This window comes from Syngnathus floridae, chromosome 14 (genome assembly GCF_059516105.1).
Source record: "Syngnathus floridae isolate MCC-2025c chromosome 14, RoL_Sflo_1.0, whole genome shotgun sequence".
In the NCBI taxonomy this organism is placed as follows: Eukaryota; Metazoa; Chordata; class Actinopteri; order Syngnathiformes; family Syngnathidae; genus Syngnathus; species Syngnathus floridae.
Genome location: NC_142426.1, coordinates 7,083,788 through 7,106,430, shown reverse-complemented (window position 1 = coordinate 7,106,430; position 22,643 = coordinate 7,083,788). Strand labels below are relative to the sequence as shown.

At 41.2% G+C, this 22,643-nt stretch overlaps 3 protein-coding genes across 13 annotated transcripts in view; 2 read left to right on the top strand and 1 right to left on the bottom strand.

Annotated features, from left to right (window-relative positions):
- ncana (neurocan a) overlaps nucleotides 1–12,745 on the top strand; it is a 43,051-nt gene extending 30,306 nt beyond the window's left edge. For all 3 annotated transcript variants that reach the window (XM_088396778.1, XM_088396777.1, XM_088396776.1), the window contains 16 exons: nucleotides 69–243; nucleotides 353–480; nucleotides 885–1,169; nucleotides 1,750–1,875; nucleotides 1,944–2,024; nucleotides 2,091–2,239; nucleotides 2,375–2,552; nucleotides 2,984–3,955; nucleotides 6,048–6,158; nucleotides 8,452–8,565; nucleotides 9,072–9,123; nucleotides 9,367–9,473; nucleotides 9,678–9,760; nucleotides 9,945–10,089; nucleotides 10,775–10,957; nucleotides 11,639–12,745. In XM_088396778.1, the coding sequence (XP_088252904.1) occupies nucleotides 69–243; nucleotides 353–480; nucleotides 885–1,169; nucleotides 1,750–1,875; nucleotides 1,944–2,024; nucleotides 2,091–2,239; nucleotides 2,375–2,552; nucleotides 2,984–3,955; nucleotides 6,048–6,158; nucleotides 8,452–8,565; nucleotides 9,072–9,123; nucleotides 9,367–9,473; nucleotides 9,678–9,760; nucleotides 9,945–10,089; nucleotides 10,775–10,957; nucleotides 11,639–11,754 (3,005 nt within the window). In that variant the 3' untranslated portion in view covers nucleotides 11,755–12,745. The remainder of the gene's footprint in view (nucleotides 1–68; nucleotides 244–352; nucleotides 481–884; nucleotides 1,170–1,749; nucleotides 1,876–1,943; nucleotides 2,025–2,090; nucleotides 2,240–2,374; nucleotides 2,553–2,983; nucleotides 3,956–6,047; nucleotides 6,159–8,451; nucleotides 8,566–9,071; nucleotides 9,124–9,366; nucleotides 9,474–9,677; nucleotides 9,761–9,944; nucleotides 10,090–10,774; nucleotides 10,958–11,638) is intronic.
- A 451-nt stretch (nucleotides 12,746–13,196) lies between these two features.
- Nucleotides 13,197–22,591, top strand: LOC148387407 (uncharacterized). 9 transcript variants are annotated; one of them, XM_088397233.1, is made up of 4 exons: nucleotides 13,197–13,377; nucleotides 19,497–19,575; nucleotides 21,764–22,016; nucleotides 22,104–22,591. In XM_088397233.1, exons 3-4 carry the CDS (start codon nucleotides 21,812–21,814, stop codon nucleotides 22,337–22,339), a joined length of 441 nt encoding a protein of 146 aa, XP_088253359.1. In that variant the 5' UTR covers nucleotides 13,197–13,377; nucleotides 19,497–19,575; nucleotides 21,764–21,811; the 3' UTR covers nucleotides 22,340–22,591. The 9 variants fall into 9 exon arrangements, 4 of the variants coding, with proteins under 4 accessions (XP_088253359.1, XP_088253358.1, XP_088253360.1 ...); XM_088397232.1 differs by lacking the exon at nucleotides 13,197–13,377 and adding an exon at nucleotides 18,424–18,848; XM_088397234.1 differs by lacking the exon at nucleotides 13,197–13,377 and adding an exon at nucleotides 18,907–19,236.
- LOC148387408 (transmembrane 6 superfamily member 2-like) lies at nucleotides 13,948–17,766 on the bottom strand. The gene is made up of 10 exons (XM_088397389.1): nucleotides 17,534–17,766; nucleotides 16,038–16,141; nucleotides 15,868–15,965; nucleotides 15,698–15,801; nucleotides 15,547–15,629; nucleotides 15,193–15,317; nucleotides 15,014–15,115; nucleotides 14,840–14,932; nucleotides 14,665–14,784; nucleotides 13,948–14,593 (listed from the first exon to the last, which is right to left on the bottom strand). Exons 1-10 carry the CDS (start codon nucleotides 17,623–17,625, stop codon nucleotides 14,384–14,386), a joined length of 1,131 nt encoding a protein of 376 aa, XP_088253515.1. The 5' UTR covers nucleotides 17,626–17,766; the 3' UTR covers nucleotides 13,948–14,383.
- Nucleotides 22,592–22,643: the final 52 nt, after the last annotated feature.

Genomic DNA, 22,643 nt, shown 5'->3' with positions numbered 1-22,643 from the left:
TTCTTCAAGGCAATAACAACCTTTTTACGTTATAAAAGAACAACTAACCTGTGTTTGCATTTGGGCAGGTGTGGTGTTTCATTACCAGGCTCCCAGCGCTCGATACGCCCTCTCCTTCGCAGACGCCCAGCGAGCCTGCCAGGAGAACTCGGCTCAGATGGCCACATCGGCCCAAATGTGGGCCGCCTATTACGACGGCTTCGCCAGCTGTGCGGCCGGCTGGCTCGACGATCAGACTGTCCGGTGAGGAGAGAAGAAATGATCTGTTGCTTAGCTGATGTGCTCATGAGTTAGACATTCATTATTATTCATAAATGCAATCTTCTTCAAAGGTGTTTCCATGTTTTTGCAGATATTCCGTCCAGTCAACTGAGCTGGACTGCTCTGGACATAAGGAGTACTCTGCTGGAGTGAGGAATTATGGGAAAAGAGACCCCAAAGAGTTGTTTGATGTCTATTGCTTTGCGAAAGAATTGGATGGTAATACACAAACACACACATGCACACACACACAAAGCATGTGGGAGTGGTAAAATGATATTTTTAATTATTTTAAGTTTTATAAGCTCAATATTGTGCTACTGGAACCTCCATAATAAACAAGGTTTCATTGCATGGAGATAAAAGTGGCCATAATCTGCAGAATTCTGACTAACGTGAGTAAAGTGGTGACATTCAAAGTGTTATTTATTTTTAGTCAATACACACCTTCCTGCTCGTGCCGCCCTTGGTGTCATACGTGCCACTAAAAATAGTCGGCTATTTCTGCCTCTCAAAAAATATAAGACGTTTTTTTTCCTTCGTGTCGAACCTTTTGAAGGCAACCATGGAATGAGCTCCTACCTAGTGTTTATCTGTCCTCCCATTTTATTCTCTGCCTGCAGGCGAGGTCTTTCATGCCTCAGTTCCTGGCAGGTTGTCGCTGTCTTCAGCCTCAGACCGCTGCGTGTCCCTGGGGGGCCAGCTGGCTACCGTGGGGCAGCTTTATCTGGCCTGGAAGGCCGGCCTGGACAGCTGCGCCCCGGGTTGGCTCTCAGATGGTAGCGTTCACTACCCGGTCAACCTCCCTCACCCAGACTGCGGAGGGAACAAGCCAGGAGTCCACACTGTCATGTCGAACAACACAAGTGACAACACCACAGCACTGTATGATGCATACTGCTACAGAGGTGATCATCTGATTTATTGGAAAGGTTTTTCACAGCAGTGCACACAAATGGTGGAGCAACACATGTAGACTCACAGGCGTATATTCTTTATCCTCTGCAAAGAGCATTTCCATTCATTTTAAATGGGGAAATCTGATTTGCGATCCAAGTGTTTTGAGTTATGAATGTGCTCAGAGTTAAAGGTCATATTTATTAAATTAATGGTAATCGTTATAATAAGTTGATCTTCTCAAGCCAGATAAATAGTGGGAAATTTTTCGACACGACGATTGCTAAAATGTGAGTGGCTGCTGAATTAAGTGAGGGAAAGAAGCGATATTGGAGATAGTTTTAAATATCCTGTCAAGGCCGAAAGCCCTCACTCCAAGTGGGTGTGGAAGCCTCCAATTTGCTCTAATAACAATGACCGACCATGCCATGGCTAGTCTTGTCGCCATGGCAACAGTCCTTCCTGAGCTCCATCTTCACACTGTCACACAGATGTGAAAAAAGCTGAATTGACACGAGAATTTTTTTGTATCCTTCATATTGGCTGAAACCCTTACAGCAAGTCATTTTTTCTTTATCTCTGTTTTTGTAGGTAAAGTGGAGAGCACTGACACCATCTCTCAGATCTACACCTCGCTGTGGAAGCCCTGGAGCTACCTCACAGATTCGAGTACTGCGTCTTCAGGAATGAAGAGCCCACCTACCATTAATGCTAAAGGTTTTATCTCAGATCATTTTAATAAATGCAGTTTTTGGACAAAATGTCAATTACTTTTCCCACCACAGGTGATACTGACCATTCTCCATCCAACTGGACGGGACTGGTAGACCTTGAGGAGGACGAGTCCCTTCTTAACGTCAACGCATGTGAGTCTAGTTGATGACATCTTAACTCAAAACCAGAAGAATAAATACCAACTGTGCCCGTCCCAGCCTCAGACCCCTGGTCCTCAGAGTCCTCCGACTCATATGTGAGCCTTCAGAAATTTCCGGGTCAAAGCATCGACTGGGGAGAACCATATGAGCCTGACTCACCTGAATTTCTCCGGCCTCCTGCGGTTCCAACACCCGCTGAGAAGAAGGTTTGTTTTCTTCTGTGCCTTGTAAGCATCAATATTTAGGTCAGGTTTTTTTTTTCCCCTTGATAGTATTTAAGTGTGGAATTGTCAAAACCTTCATGAGATTTAAATTCATCTTTCAATTTGAAATCATTTCAGCTCATCTCGGGGATTGTCGACTCTTTTTGGAAGCCTTGGAACTACCTGGTAGGGACCGGTGGCGGTGCTAGTGAGGAAACAACTGGAACTCCCAAGGAAAGTATGGATGATGAAAATGTGAAGAAAAAGCACAAGAAGAAGGAGGATGGAAGGAATTTAGCCACGACAACATCATCAGGTTTGACTTTTCTAGTTACTTTTGTTTTTATGCCGTCGTGGAATCAAGTCTTAAGTATTCAAAGCACATTAACTGTAATAAGCGTTCTTAATGAAGACATATGGAATTACAAAAACAGACATTAATAATTCAGAACTGAGTAAGGACTTTAGCCTTAGATTATGCTAAAAAAACAAGAAGCCCTTATTATTGTGATCAATCATCTGTACGTTGGCTGCTTAAAATGTCAAAATTGCTTCAGGGCGAGATACATTTGGGATATCTTTTAAAATAATACTTATATGTTTGGATAATATTTGTATTCAATATATAAAAGACCAAATTCCATAATTGCGTCTTCTCCCAAAAGGCACCATAACTCAAAAGAGCTCAGTTTGCTTTATTTTATGTCAGACATTTTTTTTAAATCTGTCTTCTTGACACTCCTGCAGGTTTCTTCTCTTGGGGAAGTTTCTTGTCCAGTGGCGCCTCCAAAAACACTGCGACTCCAGCCAATGAAGAATCATCTACTCATCTGACATCCTCTCCTACCTCCGATAATCTTTCCACAACCGGGACAACCATCAGTGAGGAGACTCCACAGACACGTCTGTCCACCACCTCTGCCCCAGTCCCAGAAACAACATCTAGCGGGGAAACCTGGCTTCGTGTAGATACCGAGACCACAACCCAGTCGGGTGACAAGAGGGAGATCTCGGTCACGTCCCGAGCCGGTTCCAGAAGAGGCCGAGGCAAGAAGAACAGAGGGGAGGATAGGAGCAGAGGTGAAGACAAGGGAAGAGGAGATGATGAAGGGAGTGGAGTGATTACCGCTGCGGAGGCCAAAGGTGAGATTCAAGTCTCACGACGTCCAGTGGGGACCAGTAAACCAAGAGAAAGATCCAGATCCAGAGAAAGAGGTCACAGGAAAGGACAGACCACTACGACTACGACGGCAACCACCGCTCCCGAGCCCTCTGTGATGTCCACATCTCAGATTATGGACATCTCGACATCCAATCTCCTGTCCACAGTTTCGACTGAAACGCAATCCGCATCTGTACGAGCAGACTTGGAGCTTTCGCCATCCACAACTTCATCCTTTTCAACCTCAGCTCCGAGCATGTCTCCATCCCCAGCCCAGTCTGGAACATCTCTCTCCCCTTCTCCAGCTCAGACTATCGGATCAGGCCCTCCTTCGTTTTCTCCCTCAGACAACCACACCAGCTCCGATAACCCCTTTGCATTGCTCGACTGGGTTCCGGTTGAGAGCGTGGCGGTTCTCAACGTCTCTCTGGACCCCCTTCCGGAAGATGAGGAGCCTGCTTGGTCGCAAACGGTGGGCTCGGGGTCGCAGTTACCAGGCAACATGGAGGAGGACAGCAGCAGGTTCAACGTCAGCACCGTCACGATGGTCCCAGCTGGTAATGATAATCGGCATTGTTCGCTGAAAATGTCAATGTCACGGGGGGAGTTGGGGGGGGTCTGCTGCATGCACCACATGCTGATCAGCACACTAATTGACAAAGTGACATTGGTGAGTCAGTGCTGCTGTTTGATTTTCAGCATGATAGTTTGCTTGGAGCTTTTGCAGCTCTTTCAAGGTTTACTTGACAGCTGCTTGTTGTGCTGCTGAGTCATGACTCACATTGGTGAATCCTCAAGGTAGATGATCTAGCCATCAAGATCATCGCCGGTCTTTAATGAGGTGTGTGTACTAAACGTGTGAATCATCACTATGTGAGAAGGTCAATGAGGCAACAATTCATAAATATGATTTTTTTTTATGCTCAGGGAACTCAAGTGTAATATTCCTAACTACGAAATGAGACTCCAGTTCTCGGGGATTACTGCTAAAGATTGACTTTTCATTTTCTCTCCCTGACCTTGTCACTACCTCATATATTCAAAATACATAATACAGTGTCAGGGCTGTATTCTCATCAGAACAGGAGACCACCTTCCCGTCAGTGTAGACAATCTGCTGATTAAGTCTGCAGCACGGAGCTTCTGAGAGCAGCTCCCGGCTTGCTTCTCCACCTATTTTTGCTTGATAATGAGCATCCAACATCCACATCACCCGCCAGTTGAAATCCTCACGGGTATTGTTGATATCCCACATTTTGATGGTGATTACTTTGCTCCTCTGCAAATCTGCAGCGAGCAAGTCAAAGCTGCCAACTGGCGCTAAGAGGGGAGAACAGCTGTAAATCGTATCGACGAGGAACCCTGGGGGGGGGGGTTGCTTGTGTTGGGGATGAAGGTTGATTGATTGAACGAAAACCCCTGAAGGCATGCAGGCGGAGGGTCATAAACACACATGCTGATATCTTAACCACACAAACTGGAGATGTGGATGGGGGGTGGTAAAAACAACAGCAATGAAGAGTTATAATGAGGCAAACAAAAGGACGTTTGGAATCATGACGTTTCGACATGTGGCTTGCACGTATAGTCACGGAATACAAATACGGATGAATGCGTGGGAGATCACTTGTCTGCGAATCTGTCAGTTGCCTTATTTGTGTGTGCGGTGTTGGATGGTCGGCGGACGACATGACAGTTCACTCTGTCAGCTGCTTCCACACACGCTATTGATTTTTTTTTTTTTTGCACCACTCACTTTAATGAACAGCCAATTGCGCATAGCTTAGCTTGCTACATAATATTTGTCGGGGCGTACCTTGATTTAGCCTGGATTGATGCAATTAAGGTACCGCTATACCGCTTATCGGATTTATATATGGTGTTTATTGAGCGTTTCAGTGTCAGTTGCTAAATGACTGGATAAATAATCATAACCTAGGAATTGATTTTCAGCCAGTGCATGTTGCAAATAACAGAAAAAAGCCTTTGCATGCACGTATGCACCTTCAGAGAACAAAGACTCCCGCAGCTAGCTTTGTGACAAGACCGAACGGGTGGCGCTTTTCAAAAGATCCTAAGTCGCCATAATGAGCGGTTGAGGAGAGAAACACGTGGTGGTGCATCAATTGATATGGAAATGCGTGATTGTGGAAACAGACCACACGCATGCACGCATTTAACGGGTGAATGACGGGGGCCGAGGCCTTCGACGGGGGGTCTGCTCATTTCTACCGAAGATGTCTAATGTCCAAAGTTCTCACGCTGCCCAATACGCTTGGTGGAGCGAGCCGGGGATTGCTTTCCATGTGGTAACCACGGCAACCGCGGCTGTGAGTGGATGGCAAGGTTGAAACGTATTGGCTTCTGATCCCTGTGAAAAGAGGCGGACTGCGAAATGGATATGATTGTGTTGGAGCAGTTGCTTTTGGCTCAACTGCCATGATGGCTAGTAATTAGCGTTGCATGGCTGCAGGCAGTTTCATTTGAAATATCTGCATTGGACCTGTGATTGGTCAAGTACATTACAGATGAGAAAAATAGCTACATATTATTTCGAATAATAATTTAGCATAGGTATCCAGTGAGTCTACTGTATGAATCCAATTAGTAAATTCCTACCCCCTCTCCTTTTTGGATTGTCTCTTTTAGTGGAGCCCTGCGTGACAAACCCATGTCTGCATGGAGGGAGGTGCCTTCCTCAGGGAACAGGCTACAGCTGCTACTGCCCACAAGGGTATGCGGGGGAGAACTGTGAGATTGGTGAGTGATGCTTACACACACACACATGCACGTACACGCTAGCACACATGATGAAGTCGACATTGAGTCAGGAGGTACACACTGACAGAAGGCACTCCGTCAGTGCTCCGTCGGCAGGTTAAAGACTTGAGCTGTCCATCTTGGGGTTCAGCTGAAAAAGGCTAGGGGTCCGGCAGGTCAAACGTTTGATTGACAGACTGCCAAACTCGGACAATGTGATGCTCCATTCGGGTCAAGCTGCTACTGTCGCTCACTGACAAGGAATTTTATGAGTAAACAAACATGTTTGTTGGTTTTGTACAAGACAATATATTCGGTGCTTCTAACTTTTTATAAATGAAATCACAAATATTTTAAAAGCAGTCTACGCATAGTGTATTGGAATTTTAAAAAACGTGGTGAGAATATGTTGGACATATTGTAGTGTATGTGCATGTGCCTTTAAGAGGCGGGGCCTGATGGGGGTTATGTGTGTCAGCAAGACTGTGTGTGAGTGTCTAGGTAAGAGCTGTGGCCCACAGCAGCTTTTATGTGTTTGCTCATTGTGTTTTATTGTTCTCACGGTATTCAGTGAACAGCTGAAAAGTCTATCTGCAACTTTTTGCAACTTCTCCTGCGTTATTTCCTAAAAAAACAAACAAAAAAAACATTTAGCTGTTTTTTTTTTGTACGACTCCGTCCAAAGCAAAAACTTTTAGGACATCTGAGTGCCAAAGAATTGTGAATGCTATAAAACCAAAGTGTGATTTGGCGCAAACAATGAACCTCTATATTCAATACATCCGCGCTATTTCACTTAGCTGGAGATCCCAGAAATTAGATTAGAGCTCTCATTATGCTGCAATTACATCGCCGCGTAGATCGTTGCTTCCTACAACGGCAAAAACAAACACATAACATTGTCTATGTAAAAGTAGAATGCTTGCTCCCGATCTAATTACATTGTAATGGTGTACGTAATGATGCTGTAGGGATGTTTGTGAGCCATGGTGAAGTCCCACATTAGACACCTGCACGGCCCCGTGACACGGGGCATAAATCGGCCCGCTCTGCCTTTAAGGAGCAAATTGGAGTGTTTAATTGGTTCTCTTAAGGCACACTTGACTGATGAAGCAGTCATCCCTCAAGGAAGTCAACACGGACGGATAAAAGAATGGCAAGTGGTGATATCCTCATATTCCAACCAGCCTTATTTCCTACGAGCACCATTACGTTTTATATCAAAGATGGACAGAGGATGAATATGTAATGTGGATTTATGATGGTTAGTATATGAATGATGAATGGATGGATTAATAGATGATGATTGATTAGGGATGAGGGATGTGTTGATAGATGAATTATGGGTAGATGATCTGCTCTATGTATGATGAGTGAGTGTTGATGGATGATAAATATTTGACTGAATGAATTCAACGTCAATAACGAGAGGATGGTTAAAAAAACCTAATGGGTCGTTGGAAGAATGGTAATTATGATGGATTAGACATGATTGATGCACAGTATGAATAGAAGATTAATCTAGCATAAAACAGTCATTCATTAAAATTAATAATCTATTAATATAATAATATATTAATATAATAATGTGCTTTACTGTTACAGTATTTAATTTTTTTTTTATAAAATGCTACATTTGAACGTATAATATAATTAAGAAGATTAATCTAGCATAAAACATTCATTTATTAAAATTAATAATCTATTAATATAATAATATATTAATATAATAATGTGCTTTACTGTTACAGTATTTAATGGGGGTTTTTTTTTATAAAATGCTACATTTGGGATAATATAATTAGTTTGCCGATAAACGTACTCCTGAGACTTGAACATAGATGGTGGAGCAACGCATGTAGACAGACAATACAACAGTATCGTTTGCGAAAAATGTGTATTTAAAGTTATAATCATAATCACAAAATGAATTAAGCCTGTATTTCAAGGCACTGCTGTATTTGTTTTTGTGAGGAATGAGCATTTAAAATGTAAATGCACACAGAAGCTATATTGAGTGTCTCCTTATGTGAGACAATGGGAAGGATGAGGGAAAAAAAAATGCAAAAGGGATTAGACCGCCTCACATCCTGTTTAGTCTTGATACGATGCGCTCCAGCAACAATGTAGTCCTCTTCTTCACGCAAGAACATATGGCTGACTTATTTTTGTGTTAGTGGCTGAATGTCACACAAATGGATCCATTTTCTTCTCTCCGCTCATCCTTTTCATGTGAGGCCTAATGCGATTTTTTTTTTTTTCCCCTCCCTTCTCCTTTACTTCCTCCTCGCAGATGTCGATGACTGCCAGTCGGAGCCGTGTGAAAATGGAGGCACTTGCATCGACAAGATCGATTCTTTCCTCTGCCTTTGCCTGCCCAGTTACGGAGGGGACACGTGCGAAAAAGGTGAAAGGTGAAACGCTGAGGGGATAGACAATAGCGACTCAGAGAAAGTTTTTCGTGTGATGTTAAAGGACAGAAAAGTTAACCGTGACTGGGAAATTGATTGATTTACACAATCATGACAATTTTCAAGGTCATTTTCAATGACATGAAGAAATGCGAAAATGCAGGATGCATTAACGACGCCACGACGACCTTCAAGGTCCCGACACAAACAAAATGAAGAAATTGTTGATGGGCAAAATCGTCTACATGCGTGTGTGTGTGTATCCTATAATGACTATTAATGAATCTGTAACCTTTGCAGCAGTCAATGTATCCTCTATGTTATTTATGGACATTAAAGATGCAAGGGAGGGAAGAGGCTGTGTGAAAAGCGTCCTTAATGTAGCGCTGCAAATTGCCAAATGCCTCTCCTCCCATTTTTACCTTCTACTTTGTTCCTGCTTGTTCAATAAGAATACAGGAAATGAAATCCTGATAGCTTCTGCTTTGTTATTTCTCTGCAGACATAGAAGGCTGTGAGCACGGCTGGAGGAAGTTCCACGGCCATTGCTACAGGTAAAAAAAGTTTTTATAAGTAAGTCTCATTTGCAAAGTCTAACAAAAGAAACAAAACTCCACCTAGACTTGCACTGGGACCAAAAAATAGCTAAAAGCTCCCTTGTGAGCCACTCTGCGATTAAAATGCATCTTTTTCTTTTCATGTTGAGCTTCTAATAAATGGCAGAGGAGCTTTCTTGAGTAAATTATGGAAGCGGTACAAAATGTGTGGGTGTTTTTTTGGTTTTTTTTTTGTCTCAGGTACTTCACCCACAGACACACGTGGGAAGACGCAGAGAAAGACTGCAGAGAGCACAGCGCCCACCTGAGCAGCGTGACCTCTGCCAATGAACAAGAGTTTATCAATGGTAAGTTGCGCTACGGGAATAGCTGAACACAAACACAACAATGTAAAATATTTAATAAAAAAATTAAATTAAATTAGATTAAATTAAATTAGATTAAATTAAATTAAAATATGTGGGGGCCCTATTAAATAAATATACTACATTAGTAGTCTATTGCTCCCATTTATATATTTCACATATTTCACAATATGTTGTTCTTTACAGGTCTCGGTCATGACAACGCCTGGGTGGGTCTAAACGACCGCACAGTGGAAGATGATTTTCAGTGGACTGATAGCAACGAACTGGTTAGTCACTACGCTTTTATATTACCGGAGTCTGAAAAGTTCCATTCGTCTCAAATGTCTTTGTATAAATAGCAGAAGGTTGTATGAAAATTCTTGTGCTTTTTCTAATCCCTCACGTAAAATGGAATCCAGATTCCAGCCGTGCAGCCTGCTGATAAACAAAAGGGAATCATTTCTTTTGCAGGTATATGAGAACTGGCGGGAGAGCCAGCCAGATAACTTTTTTGCAGGAGGCGAGGACTGTGTCGTGACCATTGCTCATGAAGTTGGTAAATGGAACGACGTGCCCTGTAACTACAATCTGCCCTACATCTGCAAGAAGGGAACAGGTATTTTGGAGGTCACCCTCTAATCAAATATTTTTTTTTCTTCATATCAAGTCATGCAAAGAGAGCTTCAACACTAAAAAGTTACAGCTAGAAATAAGTGCGGGAAAATAATTACAGTCTGGCTTGTCAGGTCCCAGAAGTGGCTGAGGTGAGATAAAATCAATGCCATGAAAAGTAATTATAATTGTACACATCAAACAATTTCATTAAGAAAAACAATCATGACTGAAATATTAAAGGCCACAATCAGTTTGAAAAAGTGAATGCGTTTGACTGGCCATCTCGGCCTGCTGCAACATTGCATGCTAATCACGATGCTAATCACAATAGCATTTTAATGAGCAAAATGATTTAATGTGGTTACATGTTTATGTTACAACTAACCAGCTGGCTGCATTTTAGTCATGGTGCTCCCTCAGAAAATATTCTCACACTTTTGATTTACACTCCGAAGTTGGCTCGACTTGAGTTATAAAATGTCACCGCTCGCAGATGCTGCACCAACTCAAGGCCCAATCCAACCCGATGCTATTAATCCGCCATCCCCAAAAATTGTAGCGTGTTTTAATCCACAAAAATAGCAGAACTAAAAGACTGACTTGTCAACCAGAAAAAAAAAAGATCGATGGAAGCAATTCCCGGTACGTGACATAAACAAGTTTGCCACCCCTGATTGTGTTGCCAGTGTTGTGCGGGACCCCGCCGGCTGTGGAAAACGCCCACCTGGTAGGTCGGCGAAGGTCACACTATGACATCCACGCGGTGGTACGCTACCAGTGCTCGGAGGGCTTCTACCAGCGCCACATTCCCACCGCACGCTGCCGGGCTGACGGCAGCTGGGAGCGACCCAGGATCATCTGCACCAAATGTAAGTCTGCTAAATATACTGCATTTGAATCCTTCACATCATTTCAGTCTTTTGAAAAACGACAATAGTAAAGACGTGACAAGCTTTTTAAAGCTAAAAATACATTTATCAGGTTAATAACTGGAGGGTGTTTGAAAGCATCTTATGTGTGTGCCACTTTAAGAACACATCAGACTAAAAAAAAAATATATATATATAAAAAGCTGGCACAATGTTAATAATAGCCTTTATTTGCAATCAGACAAAGGCACCACCATCGTTGTAAAATAATTTTTATTTTTTTTTTAATTTGGCACTTCATTGTGAATAATTTTAGGTTTTATATATATATATATATATATATATATATATATATATATATATATTTATATATATATATTATTATTATTTTATTTTTTTATATATATATATATATATATATTTAAAAAAAATATATATATACGTATATATTTTATTTTTTTGTCATTTCATTTGTGTACAGTAATCTTATCTATTTCACGTTTAAAACAAACGAATAAAAAAAAAAAAGCTGCTCTTTTATCATGAATTTATTGGCACATAATGTGGCCAGAGACAGATGATTATTTTTGGTTTTTTTTGCACAGATCATTTGAATCATCAACTGTCCTCAGGATAACCTACTTTTGTACATTTCAGAATCTGTATCATTTTTCCTTTCAGCCCGCCGCTCCCACCGATACCGACGCCATCATCGCAAAGAACGCCGCGAGCGTCGCGGCCACAGGAGGCACGGCGAGGGCCGCAGGGCCAGAGAAGACGCGCGCAGCTACGAGTGAACCAAATAACACGGCGCCTGAAAAGCCGAGGTGCTACTGTGGCTCCAGTTTCCCGCAAGCAAAACAGTGATTTCCTTGTTCTGCTTCTTACCGCTTTCTCCCTCCTGACGACTACGTGAGGTTTGATTCCTATCACACAGAGTTCATCTCATTAACTGCACCGATTTTAGCTGTTTTGATGCGTTCTTTCAATTCTTGTCCCCACCTCCTCTAACTAAGGTCCAACGCGAACACTAACTAGCTCTCATACTCTCTAACCTAACAGTGACCCCACCCGCCATGTAAAAGAGGAATATTCTTGTTTTTGTTTGTGTAATCTGAAAATGAATCATCTGTTGTTCGGTTACAAAACACAGATGTCATTGATGCAAGGTGATCCTCATTTTTTATTTTTTTTGGTGTGTGTGTGTACATGCTGCAGTTGTTACTTGGTCCACAAGCACATGCATAGCAAATTCTGCTTTCTTCTATCAACATGCTTTTTCTAATATCTGCTCCGTTTTGTGTCATGTTTTATTTATTACTTAGTGGAGATGCTCTTCTGTTATTTTGTACTTCTTTGGTGTAACATTGTTTTCTAATCCAGTATTATGTCATACAATCAGCCAGTAATAACATTAATCCGTTGATTGTCTCTAATCTGAGTATTGTACATATTGTGGTGTTTACTGGCTGATGTTTAATCAATAGCTGGACCTTGTCCAATCAGATAATGCGCCTCAAGCACTCTTTGTGTCTCAGTGAGTGGCATTGACAAGTTGATTGATAACGCGAACGGGATTATTTGAGTCCACTCACTCGTACCTAAAATGGGTAAAACTCCCTTCAATCATTGCATGGCAACATTTTACTTGGTGGCTAGAATGTGGAGATATATTTTTTTTCTTCTTGGTCTTTGATATTTGAATTGTCATCTACCTTTTTGGGGTGTTCTTATGATGTTTTTGTCCTGTTGTTGTTTCATTCTTAATAAAGAGAAAATTATACAGCATTTGGAATTGTCTCTCATCTGTTGTGATGAATCAATTTTGATTTTACTGGGGTTTGCACTTCATGCTGAAATAATTTAAAGCAATTTTTAAAACTACGATAATCCCTCGTTTATTGCGGATAATTGGTTCCAAAAACCACCCGCGATAAGTGAAATCCGTGAAGTACGGTCACCAACAAGGAGTACTGGGCAGGCTAACAAGTTAGCGGAAAGATGCTAATTCGCGATCGTGCTAACACGTGAAAACGGACTCCTAAAGGAATGTAAACGAACATTTGGAGCAATACTACATTGTCCTAAAGGTTAAACACAGGTTTTCTCAATTTAGAATTTTTATTTTGACTTTCAAATGTTTGTTTTAATTTTGAAAAAAAAATCCGCGATGTAGTGAAGCCGCGATAAACGAAACGCGAAGTAGCGAGGGATCACTGTACTCATTTAAAATGGCAATTATGTCACGTGATCAGTGTTGAGATTTACGGCGCAATGCAATGGCGGGGCGTTTGTTTAGGGGAAAGAGACCAAAACTAAGGAAATGATCATCGTCGTACAATATTTCTTTGCACCTATACCGGGGCAAAACAAAACGGGAGCAGGCTTGGAGGATTTTGACTGAGGAATTGGCATACCTGGTATGTTTATACTTTTTTCTTCGTTCGTTTTTCACTTCACGAAGACGCAACATTGTTTACATTACCATATTGCGAATTGTCGGCCACTCTGCATTGAATTTTTTTTTTTATTCTCTTGTTAGAGGAGTTTTGCCGTAAAAAAAAAAAAAAATGGAAACGTGTGCAGTGTCCGGCTGATTTGAACAATTGTCTTCAAGTTGTGTGACTATTTATTTTATGCTTATTTTACATTGTTAAAAAAAAAAAAAAAAGTTAAATGAAGTACTGGTCTATCCGTTTGCACAAACCTGAATTCTTTGAAGGTTTTTAAGTAATGCAAATATTATTAATTCCTTTACTAATTCAATTACTTTTTGGTAGAGTAACTGTAACTAATTATAAGTAATTGGGCCAACACTGCACGTGATAGTGTGACAGTGCACTTCCATACAGGGTTCACATCTTATCAGTTATAAAGGCCAGTAGCATGGAGCACTGTGACATCATCATTGGGTGAAAGATCAACTCAAAGCCAGTGTCAGTGTGTCACTATTGGACTACTAAATATTCCAAAAAACATAGTGAGCATACTTTAAAATGATAGTCAACTTTATTGTTCAATATTTGCAATTGTAAGTTACTTCTCTGGATTTGTGGCATGGTCTTGTTTTTAACATTTATCTTCATGTATCATTCTGGTCTGTGTTGTGATATTTTTTTAAGGTACCTGAGATTACTGAATAAAAAACAGTTGTTTAATTCAGTCCAATGCTGGTGGAGATTTAGATAGACAGGAAGTGGTGGTTATGCATGAGTCACCTGAAAGCTGTGTTAGCTGGTCACAGTCCTCACTCCCATTAAGGACCTTCTTATCAGAGTCCAACAGTCCATATGGGGAGTGCTGCACGGGGCCACTCACTGCAGCATGATTGCCGCTTTCCTCCAGGTTTGGCCTTTGAATTTTTGTAGTGTTGCGAGAAGGTTTTCCATGAGGCAAAATGTGGAGCACCCTTGACTCCTGGGCTGTCTACTTTTTCTTCTTGTTACTATTGCTTTGTCCTTTGGGAACTGGTTTCATGAAATAAGCAGGACTTTTGTGGCAGCGCAGAGCCAGCAGAGCGGGCACAACAGCAAGCACTACATTGAAGGTGATAACGGTCCATAATTTGTCTGCTGGGACTCGGTATGTGAAGGGGGTGCGGGAGTGTACAGATGCTCCAATGTGGCACCACTGGGCCTGGAGAGGAGGGGCAGATAGAGTGTAGGGTTTACCTTTAAAAATAAAACAGGGCGATTTAAAAATTTTACCTGGGCGGTGGCACCAGCAAAAAAAAGAGTCGAGTCCAGCATCCAGCCGTAGCCTGGTCTTATCAGACCATAGATGAGGATTGTCATCAGAGGCACAGCATAGAATAAATAGACCAGCATCTACAGGAAAAATAGATGAGAGGCGCTAGCTAACAGGATGCTCCTTTTGACTCACCATGACTCTAGGGAAACCCACGGGATCCTTAAGGTATGGCTCAAACTGATAAATGTATTTGAAGCAGAAATTTAGAGGACAATCCAGAACCACCTGACAAAAAGAAAGAGGACAGCTTTAGTTTTTTTTTTTAATTGTTCAGATATTGTATTTTTTTTTTTCCACTCTACTCACAAAGCCTCTAAAAACAGACACGGCCACACCTCCAAGAAGCAACGCTACAAGCAGCAGGTCAAGAGGACGAGATAACAGACCTTTCTTTTGCTCGGCCATGATCTGGTCAACACAAATACTTTCAGAGGTGTCATCAATTATGACATTTCAGCTCCTTCCCCTTTTTTTTTTTTATTTACCTTGTCTGCCGTGACGATAGGCATCACTCTAGGCCTGCGAAAAAGGACGAAAGCTGCCCAGAAAGGTGCTAAAAAGAAGGGAACATTGCGCCAAAAAGCTGGATGGATGTTAGATCCGTATTTACCTAAAAAAAAAAAACACACATGATGAAAAGAACCTAATTAAGCACAAATAAAGGTACAATAGAATTAAATATAATTTACAATACGATTAAAAATACAAGATGGAGTTTTATTTTTCCTCACCACTAGTCCACCACTAACCAGAATAGCTGATGCTAGCAATGCTAATCTTTTTTCGGGCCCAAAAGTTTAGTTCATATCATTTATGTTTCCAATTATATATAAACTCACCGACAACCACTCCTGGAATGTGAACAAGTTGATGCATGATGGAGGAACCCACCCAAAGCAGTGCCAGACTGCGGTAAGATTTTCTGCAGGAACCAAAACAACATAAATACAGACCAAAAAAAAAAGAAAATCACATTAAGCCTCAGTTTACCCTCTAAACATGCGGTGGATGATGATTAGGAAGAGACTAAAATGAACGACCCCTTCCCAGTATGACATCATCACAGCATAGGCAGTACTCAAGTGAGGTTCACCCTGGACAGACCGCAACAAATTTTTAGATGGAATATAAATCTTTGAGGGCAGTCTATCAAATGTTACCATCTTGAGGTAGAAGCCCATGAAGCCCGATATGAAGCCGTCTTGCTCCAGTGCATGAGTCAGCCCCACCAGGCAAGTAAAGGAAAACTCTGCAAACACTGGACACACAAAAAATCCACACGTCTGTAGAAGCAGATTTAATTTTTTAAAATGTCACGGCTGCTCGCTACCATAAAATAAAGGATCCACTGTCGTTTTACGTTGTACAGTTAAGAGGGAGAGGAGAAGAACACCTCCCAGAACGGCCATTCCAATTCCCAGGATGAGCAGAGGCCTGCAGGAAGAAATGATGAATGCCTTTGTTTTGAGTCTTAAAACTACATGAAAGGAGACTTAACGCATTATTATTCAACTTCATTCCAGAAGATGATGGAAACCTGCCCTCAAGGTGTTATCTTTGATTTTTTTTTTAATACATAATCACAAAATCCACCTTTAAACAAACAGAAAGATGAAAAAGTTGTTTTAGCACGTCTCAGTCATCTCAGGTGAAAAAGTTGCTAACTTTATATCCTCACAAAGTAAAATCAGGCTCAACTCCCTCATCACCTGCTGGTTAACTTTTACAGGAAGACAACTTAAGCTGTGCACAGTGTGGTTCGCCAGTTACAGTGATGAGGGCAGGGCTGGCCTGCAGAGAGAACCTTGGGGCTACACTTGCAGAATATAAAGAAAGGCTAGAAACATCCCGCTCTGATCCCCGTACACCTTGAACATTCTCTGTTCCCTCCCATGCAGAGCAAAAAGACTAGCAGAGTAGTCGACAATTTATTTTTTCCTCCAGGCTGTCAGTCATTGCAGCAATTCCATACTTTCGCCGTCATTATTTTTAAATATGTGTGGATTGCTCCAAATGTGTTTTGTTAGTTAAACCCTAATAAGTTTTGTTCTGACCACCAAATGAAAATAAGGAAAATTACTGATATCATTGTTGGGCTTGTGAGGATGAGTTTGAAATATTCTTGGTTAAAGAAGAAGTCCCATTGCGATATTAAAAATATCTTTAGTCGCGTTGGTCAGCAGTACTGATTCTAAAGCATTGGTGTCAAACTCAAGGCCCAGGGGCCAGATACGGCCCATGAAATCATTTTCTGTGGCCCGCGAAGACAAATTGTGCATCGACTTCACTAACATTACAAATTGTCTTCACTTGTAAAAAAAAAATAGAAAAAATGCTTGGATTTTTTTTTTTTACTCGTCTCTGATTTCAAAGCTATTCATCAGTTCATTGTGTAGCCTATAATGTATATAATATGAGACGTTCATACATTTATTTGGGTTGACAGTCATAACGGCCCTCCGAGGGAAACCATGACTACAGTGGGGCCTGCGAAAAAAATTTATTTGACAACCCTGTAATCTAAAGGCTCCGGGGCAGATTAATTTGGCATGGCAACACATGGAGGCTAAATTCTGATTGGACAAAAAAATTGAACATTCACATACGCGTACTGAAAACAACCCAGTCAAGAGAAACACTATAAAATTTAGAAAATAGGATACTGGGATTAAATGAATGCAATTTCATGGGTCAAATATTCGAATTTAGGTCATAAATACAGCTCAGTGCTTCCGAAAGGTGGTGATATTAAATCACTGTGCAAGCTCATTAAGAAAATTGCAAGCCAAATGTAGAGTGAAACCATTTCAGTGTGAACACACTTACTCGTGGAGTGCAGGGACATTGTTCATTGTGTACAAAACTGCAGGAGCCAGCAGGGAGAGGCCCAATACGCACACTTCCTCGGGAAGCCTCATGGTCCAACGTTCAGCTCTTTGGAGACAGGAGAGAGTCCAGACAAAAAATATCCTCCAGTTGCTCACCTAATGTCGCACGAGTGGAGCCATGCTTCTGCCCGGTGTGGTCTGTTTTTGATCAGTGATAAATCAACATCAGCAGGTCTCCACCTTCCCTGCAGGTCTCAAAGTCCAGTTTAGGCAGTGATAGAGGCTCAAATTTAATTGTGTGTTTTCAAGAACGTTGGATGACACATGTTGACACCAAAATAATCAAATTTTCACTTCAAATTGTTTTTTTGTTTTTATTTTTTGCGTGGATTTTACCTTTCACTTCAAGTAACTTATTTCGTCAAACCGTTCCAATTGTATTTTTTAGACAATACTCCCATCTAGCGGACACGGGTGTTCACGTCAACTAATCATTTAGTGGTTCTCAAAACTGTGTATTAGTGCTGTTTACGGATAAATTATAATTTTATGTTCTATAAAAAAACACAGTGATGACAATCGAATAGAATCCAATCATTTTTCTTAACCTTGACACAAGCCATCTGTTGTGTTTTCTATAAGATCAACAATTTCCCTGTAGGCTATTTCCATTCTTGATTAGATTCTGGATTACATACATGGATAAGCAAGTTCTCAAGAAATCTTTCCTCAGTCCCCCACATTTTTTTTTCTTCATATAACGATGCAAGTGCATTATGCAACATCTTCTTGATAAACATTTCCAAAGCAGGCCGTCATCTAATGCAACTTATCTTCTGCAACAAAGCGGCTGAAGAGGATTAATCTCATATTGCCACAAGGAACTTAATGGCCAGTGGGAGTGGAGAGGGGTGGAGTGGCAGAGTAGAAAAACAAGACAGTCAAGCATTAGCCCCTCACAACACACACAGACAGGTTTCTGAAGTGCGCTCATTTTTCACGTTTCTTCCATCATGCTGCATCCTCTAGTCATCGGTATTATGACCGTCAACACCTCTCTCACTGTCATCTACTGGGCCTTCCTCCTGGGTGATGTGTACTTCAAGTGGATGACAGAGCCGGAGGACAAGCCCAAGAAGATCGTCACCCCTGCCTGAGGCGCCAACATGAGTCCAACTGACACAAGTGTTGTCTAGGACTGTAGTCAACTTTTAGAGATTTTTTTGGAGTCTTCTTTTAGATTTTTATTTTCTAAAGAATGTTCCAGTTTCATTGTAAGCAACAGGGAGCGAGGAAGGAGTCAATGAAAAAAGGTATGTTTCATTAATGTTGAAGGGAACATTTGAATATTCAAGATTAATATTTTTTAGGAAGTAAAAAAATAAATAAAATATATATATATATGTATATATATATATATATATGTTTATATTAAAAGTCAACAAGTGATTTGGGGACAGATCAATTGTATTGATTTATGAATAATGTATTTAATTGAGTGTATTTAGTCCAAGTCTAATATACTGAACATAACCAAGCTTCCAATCTGCTGACTCAGGTAAAAGGCGCTGACATGCAAAGAAAATCCTAATCAAGGATTACAAAAGGGAGCACCTTGACCGTTCCGCCCAACCCTCCGAACAGAAATTTTAAGACAGCAACGCTTTGACATCTCACTCAACATGAGCGACTTCTTCTGCGGTCTGCACCCGTTCTCCTTGTTCATTCTCTTTGCAAACGTTGCCGTCATCATCCTGGAATGGCACTTTATCATCACTCGCTTTGTCCAACTTAACTTACCGCGGGAAGAAAATAAAACAAAGCCTTAGAGGAGGAATATGAAGGACTTCTGGATTACTCCGTCAGACTTTTTGTTTACATTGATGGTTCGTTTGTGCTAAATGTGGCAAGGGTATCACTTGATGGGGGGTCATTTGAACTTTTTTGTGGTTCCTTTTCAGATGCACTTGACACCCACTACTTTAGAAGATCCTTTATTGAAGGAAAAGATCTGAGAAGGCAACAAATCTTCATTTCCAGGTGGGTAAACTTAATTTTAAGTAGAGTAAAAAAAAATCGACATTTATATTCTCATTATTTACATTGGCTAGCTGCTTTAAGAGAAAATGGAAGAAAAAAATCAATTAAATATCAGAGACATTTTGATCAGATAACAGAAATTGATGTATTGTGGTTTAAATTCCACAAAAGACTTTTAACTCATCCAATTAATGCATTTTGTGTATCACTTATACTCATTAGGGTCGCAACCACTGCCGGAGCTAAGGGGGGGCTCTGGGGGCGGGGGGTCCTTTTAATATATGTTTTGTATCACATTGATGTACGTATGCAGAGTGGTCCGAAGTATTACCATCCACCTCATAGCTGTAATCCCTCTGCAGATGGAATGCTGATATTGCCAATCCTATTAACTCCACCCTATATTTACCTCTGCCCTGACTCACGTTCCTTACGCTCGACCATATTCAGTGAAAGTCTTAGGAAATGAAATCAAAGTAGGGATTTGAGTCTAGACTACGATTAAAATGAAAGATATTTACATCTCTTTACATTTGGAGATCATCATTCCTTCACGTTCCCATCTGTCCCATCTATCGCTCATAAGAAATCATCACTCACAAAGTCTGACTTGGACTTTTGCTTTAAAGAGATCATCCATTTGTTCAAAACAGCTGAACGCTGTCCCTGAACGCCTCACAGGGAGCTTCGCTGCGGAATTTCCCACAAATGGTGTCTGAACACCGGCGGCTTCTTCAGATGTCTCCAGCAAAGAATGACTTGGACTATAACCCCCCAGCAAGAGATGCCATAACTCTCCCACGCAATGTAGTCTTCATCCTCATCGGGGTGGTCTTGGTTCTGGTGGCTACCTATGCCATAGTGGGACACCTGATAAAAGATCTCATGCACGATCTTGCAGGTAACCTGAGGCAGAAAGAACCCATTCATCACTTCCTGGTGCTTTGTCTCAGAACCAGTGTTTGGACCCAGAACTTCCCTGAGGCTGGATTGATGTTTTGACCCAGTTTTATCCTCCCGTGATGGTTTACAGATATCAATCTACCCTAAAACAATCTTCCCCTCGTCATGAAAGTGAACCAAAATAAGCGAGCTTTGCATCAATGATGACATCAGCAGCCACTACCGAGTGGTCGACGGATGGATTCTCTATCCATCTCAATTAGTGTCCAAGTAACGATTAACCAATTTATCACACTGTTCTTCCTCTCAGACTGGATTCTTGGCCCCAAACCAGTGGAGGATCATTATGAGCTAGACAGAACAACAATAGAAGAAAAAGTTCGACTGAGTGGTCACCAGATGGAGAGAGATGACGTGAAAATGGAGGGAGAGAAAGAAGGGACATTGCCAGGCTCCAAACTTCCATCCGAGAAGAAGCGACCTCCCTTCATTGAGAGAAAAAAAGAACCTCAAATGGATTGACGATCAAATGCCCCTTGAGCCCTTACGTCAAATCCCTTTAGGTCCTTTGACGATGTCATCTCATCTGTTTGTCAATCGACCGCAGTCTCTGTAGTGACGCTTAGGTAAATTCTTTTGTTGTCTTCTTTCATTGACAAATAATGACGACAAAGCTCTTGTGATGACACCTTAATAATGGAATCTGGAGTTTATGGTTAATCGTTTTATTTTGCTCCTTAATCACAAGAACAAATTAATTCAATTGAAATTAATGTCGGATGTAGAAAGATAAATATATTTCCATTGTATTGAATACAATTCCCTGGGCTGTCATTTCCGTGGTCCTGTCAAACGAAGCTTTTTATTTTCCTTGCAGTAAACAACTTAACAATACAAGTTGTCTCGTCTTCTCTCATTAATCCATCTTACCTTCCTACGCACATGTAATACCTGCACTGCTCAGCGATTGTGAGCCTAAGGATTACTCAACACCAGGATTATTAAACATTGAATGGATGAAGATATTTCCACTACTGAAAAACCTAAGAAAGTATAGTTGCCTTATCTAATAAATTTAATCTTAATTGTTGTCTTTGAGTGGCCGCGTTATTATTGTAAAAAAAAAAGTGTGACACAAGTAACACACACATGTATGCACTGCAACCGTGTCATAATAAAAAATGACCATCTAACCTTGAGCACCTCAAGCTGCTCTAATCTCTTTCCGATGAGCTCGGCTCAACATGCACACACTGACAGTGCTGAGTTTTCTTTCCAAACTCAGCACCGCAATCTAGGTCCTCACTGAAGCCTCGTGAAGTTCTCAAGATCCATGGAAGTGCCGGTGGACAACTTAAAGATCCGTTATAAAGAGGACGATGGGACGGTGTTGTTTGAGAGCTACATACCTCCTTCCAGGGATGCTATCCACCTGCCGACCTATGTGGTCTATCTCCTCATAGCCATATTCATCGTGCTGGGGGTTCTCTACGCCATCATCGGCCACCTCATCAAGGATCTCATACATGACTTTGCAGGTGTGTGGCTTTGGATTATTCACAACCTTTAGTGTATGTTGATTTTTTTTTTGAAGAACTGAATTCTCTACATCTTATGTTTTCCAGACTGGCTCTTAGGGGAGCAGCCTGAAGAAGTGGTGGTCAACTATTGTGAAGCCAAAGACAAATTTGTGGCCGACTGGTGTCCAGAGACCACGCCAGAGCTGCAGGAGATGGCCCGAGCTGAGGAGAACAGGATGGCCGAAAAGAACTTCATGAAGTCGCCGCCTATCTGGATCATCTCCAAGGAGCCTCGAGGGACCAGGACAGGACCCCGAGTGGTCTTTGGGAAGAGGAGTTGAAAAAATGTGGACTCAGAGACTAGCTTTATAATAACATGACCAAGTCGTAGAGGTTCCTGATGATAGGAGGACATCTAGTGTTTATTATAGGTAGTGCAACGCATTTGCATTGGGAGACTATATATGAAGCAATATTTATAAATCATTTATTTGATCATACGGCGGTTTCTTTTCACAGTAGAACCAAATTTATAATTTTGAAACACAATTTTGTACAAAACTGCAAACCACAGTACTAAATTAATTAAATACATGTCAGTAAAATAATGTGCTTCTTTGTTTGATACAAATCTTGCATTAAATC

Coding starts and splice junctions, on each gene's coding strand:
- LOC148387408 (XM_088397389.1), bottom strand. CDS start 17,625: ATGAGGCTTCCCGAGGAAGTGTGCGTATTGGGCCTCTCCCTGCTGGCT. Junction 16,142..17,533: donor AATGTCCCTGCACTCCACGA/GTAAGTGTGTTC, acceptor TTCTTCCTGCAG/GCCTCTGCTCATCCTGGGAA. Junction 14,933..15,013: donor TGTCTGTTTTTAGAGGCTTT/GTGAGTAGAGTG, acceptor TCTTTTTGTCAG/GTGGTTCTGGATTGTCCTCT.
- LOC148387407 (XM_088397233.1), top strand. CDS start 21,812: ATGGAAGTGCCGGTGGACAACTTAAAGATCCGTTATAAAGAGGACGAT. Junction 22,017..22,103: donor TCTCATACATGACTTTGCAG/GTGTGTGGCTTT, acceptor TATGTTTTCCAG/ACTGGCTCTTAGGGGAGCAG.